This window comes from Chiloscyllium plagiosum, chromosome 3 (genome assembly GCF_004010195.1).
Source record: "Chiloscyllium plagiosum isolate BGI_BamShark_2017 chromosome 3, ASM401019v2, whole genome shotgun sequence".
NCBI lineage: Eukaryota > Metazoa > Chordata > Chondrichthyes > Orectolobiformes > Hemiscylliidae > Chiloscyllium > Chiloscyllium plagiosum.
The window spans coordinates 39,315,584-39,321,583 of NC_057712.1; the positions used below are offsets into that span (position 1 = coordinate 39,315,584).

General features: G+C 38.7%; 1 protein-coding gene across 2 annotated transcripts in view; it reads left to right on the forward strand.

Annotated features, from left to right (window-relative positions):
- The window catches only part of slc17a5 (solute carrier family 17 member 5), a 37,736-nt gene extending 31,958 nt beyond the window's left edge, over nt 1–5,778 (forward strand). For both annotated transcript variants that reach the window (XM_043680479.1, XM_043680488.1), the window contains 2 exons: nt 4,659–4,749; nt 5,346–5,778. In XM_043680479.1, the coding sequence (XP_043536414.1) occupies nt 4,659–4,749; nt 5,346–5,465 (211 nt within the window). In that variant the 3' untranslated portion in view covers nt 5,466–5,778. The remainder of the gene's footprint in view (nt 1–4,658; nt 4,750–5,345) is intronic.
- Nucleotides 5,779–6,000: the final 222 nt, after the last annotated feature.

Sequence of the window (6,000 nt, forward strand, 5' to 3'; positions counted from 1 at the left end):
AAGTCTCTCTTATATCTTTCTCCTCTCACCCTAAACATATGCCCTCTAGTTCTAGACTCCACGACCCCAGGGAAAAGACTTTGTCTATTTATCCTATCCATGCCCCTCATAATTTTGTAAACCTTTATAAGGTCACCTCTTAGCCTCCGCTCCAGGGAAAACAGCCCCAGCCTGTTCAGCCTCTCCCTGTAGCTCAGATCCTCCAATCCTGGCAATATCCTTGTAAATCATTTCTGAACCCTTTCAAGTTCACAACATCCTTCCGATAGGAAGGAGACCAGAATTGCACACAATATTCCAACAGTGGCCTGACTTTCCGATAGGAAGGAGACCAGAATTGCACGCAATATTCCAACGGTGGCCTAACCAATGTCCTGTACAACCGCAACGTAACCTCCCACCTCTTGTACTCAATACTCTGACCAATAAAGGAGACATACCAAACGCCGTCTTCACTATCCTATCTACCTGTGACTCCACTTTCAAGGAGCTGTGAACCTGCACTCCAGGATCTCTTTGTTCAGCAACATTCCTGAGGACCTTACCATTAAGTGTATAAGTCCTGCTAAGATTTGCTTTCCCAAAATGCAGCACCTTGCATTTATCTGAATTAAACTCCAGCTGCCACTTCTCAGCCCATTGGCCCATCTGGTCCAGATCCTGTTGTAATCTGAGGTAACCCTCTTTGCTATCCACTACACCTCCAGTTTTGGTGTCATCTGCAAACTTACTAACTGTCCCTCTTATGCTCGCATCCAAATCATTTATGCAAATGACAAAAAGTAGAGGACCCAGCACTGATCCTTGTGGCACTCCACTAAGCTTTTCATTCCTGGGACTATTTTTGTGAACCTCCTCTGAACACTCTTGGGCCAGTACATCCTTCCTGAGATATGGAGCCCAAAACTCTGTATAATACTACAAATATGATATGAAAAGAACCTCAGGAGTACATCCCTGCTTTTATATTCAAGTCTTCTCAAAGTAAATGCCATCATTGCATTTGCTTTCCTAACTAATGACTCAACCTGCAAGTTTACCTTGAGAGAATCCTGGACTAGAACTCCCAAGTCTCTTTGCACTTCTGAATTTTCTCCCCATCAGAAAATAGCCTGTGACTCTATTCTTTATACCAAAGTGCATGACTTCACACTTCCTCACTTGTACTCTATCTGCCACTTCTTTGCCCATTCTTCTAAGTGTCCAAATCCTTCTGCAGCCTCCCCACCACCTCATTGCTACCTGTCCCTCTACCTATTTTTGTATTGTTGGCAAACTTAGCCAGAATACCATCAGTTCGTTCATCTAGATTGTTAACGTATAAAGTGAAAATTTGTGGTCCCAACACTGAGCCTTGCAGAACGAGCTCCTGTCCTGAAAAGGACCCTTTTATCCTTGCTCTCTGATTTCTGCCAGACAGCCAAGTGTCTATCCAGCTAGCACCTTGCCTCTGGCACCTTGGGCTCTTATTTTACTCAGTAGCCTCCTGTGCGGCACATGTCAAAGGCCTCCTTGAAGTCCAGGTAGGTAACACCCATTGGCTCTCCTTGGTCTAACCTGCTTATTACTTCCTCAAAGAGTTCTGACAGACTTGTTAGGCACAACATCCCTCTAGAAACCATGGTGATTTTGCCCTATTTTATTGTACACTTCCACATATTCAGAAATCTAAACCTTCACAATGGATTCCAGGATCTTACTCATGACTGAGATTAGGCTCATCTGTCTATAATTTTCTGTCTTTTGCCTTACTCCCTTTTTAAACAGGGGTGTCATGTTAGCCATTTTCCAGTCCTCTGGGATCCTTCCTGATTCTAGCGATTCCTGAAAGATCACCACTAACACCACTATTATCTCTTCAGCTATCTCCCTTAGAACTCTGGTGTGTAGTCCATCTGGTCCAGATGATTTATCCACCTTCAGGCCATTCAGTTTTTCTAGCATCTTCTCCTTGATGGCCACCATATTTCACTCTGCCCCCTCACTCTCTTGAATTTTTGGGCTACTACTCATGTCTTTCACAGTGAAGACTGACGTGAAGTAATTCTTCAGTTCTTCAGCCATTTCCTTGCTCCCCACTACTATCTTTCCAGTGTCACTTTCCAGCAGTCTAAAGTCCACTTTTGCCTCTCTTTTGCCCTTTGTTAGAGTTTCTTTAGATATACAGTCTTCCTTTATATTACTGGCTAGCTTACCCTCACATTTAATCTTCTCCCTCTTTTTTTTTTGTTGCTCTCTGTTGGTTTTTGTAGGCTTCCCAATCCTCTGGATTCCCACTGCCCTTCACCACATATGCTTTCTATTTTTGCTTTTATGTTATCCCTGACTTCTCCAGTCAGCCACAGTTGCCTTGTCCTTCCTGTACCGTGCTGCTTTCCCCTCGGAATGAATCTCTGCTGTGTCTCCTGAATTACTTCCAGAAACTCCTGCCATTGATGTTCAACTGTCTTTTGTACTAGGCTCCTCTCCCAGTCAATTCTACCCAGCTCCTCCCTTATGCCTCTGTAGTTGCCTTTATTCAGCTGTAATACTGTTACCTCTGATTCTATCTTCTCCTGCTCAAATTGCAGAGTAAATTCAATCATGTTATGATCACTGCCCCGAAGGGTTCCTTCACCTTAAGCTCCCTTATTAAGTCTGCCTTGTTGCACTACACTAAATCCAGTATTGTCTGTTCCCTAGTGGGCTCCACCACAAGCTGCTCCAAAAATATTGCAGACATTCCACAAATTCCTTTTATTGCAATTCACTACCAACCTGATTTTCCCAGTCCACCTACATTTTGAATCCCCCATGATCACTGTAACTTTGCCTTTCCTACGAATCATCTCTCTGTCCTGGTGTATCTTGCTGAGTGGTGATGAGAGAAACAGCATATGAGTCAGTCTGTACAGCTGATGGGATGTGAGTGTGGGCATGTGGGGCAGGGGAGGAGAAGTTGGTTGGGTAGAGGGGTATGTTTGGTTGTAGCAGAGGAAGGCTTCACTAAGTCCATCACCATGGAATAATGAACAGTTTGGTTGAAACCTGTGTGAATACATAAAGTTTTTACTAAGTATATTACATACAGATTTTCATATTTAAATTATGTATTGCATGTGTTAATCTATAATATACAGATCAAACTTTACTGCACCACTTTTTTGCTGGCAACGGGTGGTCATGTTTGTTATTTAAAAACAATATTTTTTTGTGCAAGTTCCTTAGCTATATCCCATTAACAAATGTTTATTATTAGTAAGGCCAACCTTTGCTACCCATCCCAAATTGCTCTTAAAGCTGATGGTGAGTTAAAATAGGGTCACATTGACAATGCTTTGCAAACAATTTTCCATAGCCTTTTGCTTTACTTTGCATGTACGTAAACCAGCAAGGTCATGTTTTCTTCATCCTGTACTACTTGCACTCTCTCTGCATTGAATGCTGAAATGCTGAGGTCACGAGTGATTTTATTATGAATGCATTGGTACACCGTTATGATGGTAATAGGCAAACAAAGGGAAAATTAACATCTCGACCCGCTTAGTGTATAACTATCCCATTTGAAATTGCCCAAATGCATTTGTATTTCATTATAGACAAATGCTGTAACTACATAATCCCTAAACTCTCAACTTTTACGCTTTTTTGTTTTTGTCTTTGCCATTTTCAACCTGATTATTGTTCACTTTACCTGAAAGAGGCTGAGATCGTTAAGCTGGATGTTGATTATTAACAGGAAGGTACATATTTGCACACAAGGATTAGTGATCACACCATTTAGAAGATACACCTGTAGAAAATATAGTTGCCAGGCTCTCATTAATGTCATTGATATTCCCAAAATATCTCGAATATGGCAATTTTTTCATCCAATACAACGCCTAGGTATCAACCACTTCAATGAGCTATTGAAAACTCTCCTCTCCATTTTCAACAAATGCCCCAAACCTATAACTTTTTTGAAATTTCTAAGATTTTTAATAAAAAAACACAACTGCTGTTTCTTCCCTACCTTTGTTTGTTGCTATAAGGCTGCCCAAAAATAGACTATATGATAATTTTTCAATATATTGTCTTAAAATTCCACTTGAAGAGACATTGTAGTATCTGCACTTTGGAACATTTGTAACCTCAAGCTTCTTTATGCATTATTTTCCTTTCCAGGGAAATGGGGGAAGGTGGGTAGAGGGGGGAAGAGGGAGGGCAATTGAGGGACAGACAATTATACATGTATCTGTCTAAGGAAAACTGAATAAATATTTGAGGTGGATGACTTTATTCTGATTTCTGTGATAAGAGTTTAGGACAGAGCCTGCTTGTGTTTATAGTTTATAGTTCCGCAAGCTTCTCTCTCTCTCTAGGATGACCAAATCGCCGTCACTTAGTTATTCACTGTTCAGCATCGCATATATTAGGAGCTGATTGAAGTAATAAGATTTACACTACCACTTTGATCATTGTGATTAGTGTTCCAGTGTTCACTACCATTGTACTACCCAGTCCAGAGTTTGTTGTTGGTTGAACACAGAACCAATCTGGCGTTGGAATCTTTTTCTCCAGTCATCAAATATATTATTGAGTAATGTTTTGGAGGGGAACAGAAAATCTTTAACTTTTGCAGTTTTTTGAATACACATTTATTATGGAAATTAAATTTGATACTTAATAATTACCAGGTACGCAGGAATTTTACTTGGAATCACAAATACGTTTGCTACTATACCAGGAATGGTAGGACCAGTTATTGCCAAAACCTTGACATACAGTGTAAGTATAAATTTCTGTATGCTTACCAAGTGAGAAATCTTGCACTGTGAACTTCCACGTTCAGCAAACTATTTTGGCCTGTATTTGTATGTTTGAAAACAATGAAATAAACAGTTGTTTCAAATAAATCACAGGGCAAACAAAACATCGCATCTTCTTTCAAATAAATATTATTTACATAATTTTAGAATTTAGTTCGAGTCGTGGAAATTATTGTATAATGTTATCAATTTAGCAGTTTGAAATGCTGAGTCACTGAGCTAGAAAATCATATTTGTCTGTTAAGTAGAACTGTCCTGAATAAAGCAGCATGATTTATCATAAAGAAATGCTTCTAATTTGATAATATGCAAGACCATCCAGTGAAATTTCCTTTGTATTTAATGAAGTCACTGTTACACTGTTATGAAATCAAACTGTTCACAAAATTAGTTTATAATATATTTATCTTATAAGGATTATGCTGCTGTCTTCTCACAAACTAACATTGCTAATGACAAGAGGATTTGCCTGTTCATTTTAAATTTAATAGATTCTGCAGATGCTTTCTTAATCAGAATTAGTGTTTATTTTTGCTTTTCTCTTTTACTCCACAGCATACAATTGCACAATGGCGAACTGTATTCTACATTGCTGCTGCTATTGATATATTTGGTGCTGTGTTTTTCACCATTTTTGGAAAAGGTGAAATCCAGTCTTGGGCAATTAATAACTAAATATTTTGCCTGTGACCTTTTGTACTTAAATCATGTGACCTAAAAGTGCCTCTGTCCATTGTTATATTGCCATGTGACCTGGACTTACTCATTGTCCTTTACATTGCTGATCTTTTCTTTTCTTACTGCCAACAATAGTTAGCAGATTATCTAATTGTATCCCCCTATCATGCTTAATCCATGAATTCTACTTTAAAAAAAGTTAACAAAGTATTTTTGTGCAAATTTTAAATGCTGAAACTGAACATGTACAACTTTCGAAACTGTCCATAAATTGGTTAATAAAGGAATAAAATAGACTATTAGTGAAAAATCATCTATTTAGTCATTATTATAGAGTTATAGTCATACAACATGGAAACAGATCTTTTGGTCCAACTATTCATGCTGACCATGGTTAGATATCAATTTTTGTTCCTGGTATAAAATGTGATGTCTTGCATTTATAACAATGACCAGATTGGTCCTTTAACTTACTGATCAAATGGATTTCCTGATGACAAGAATCATTGTGAAATAACACTGCCTTTAATTT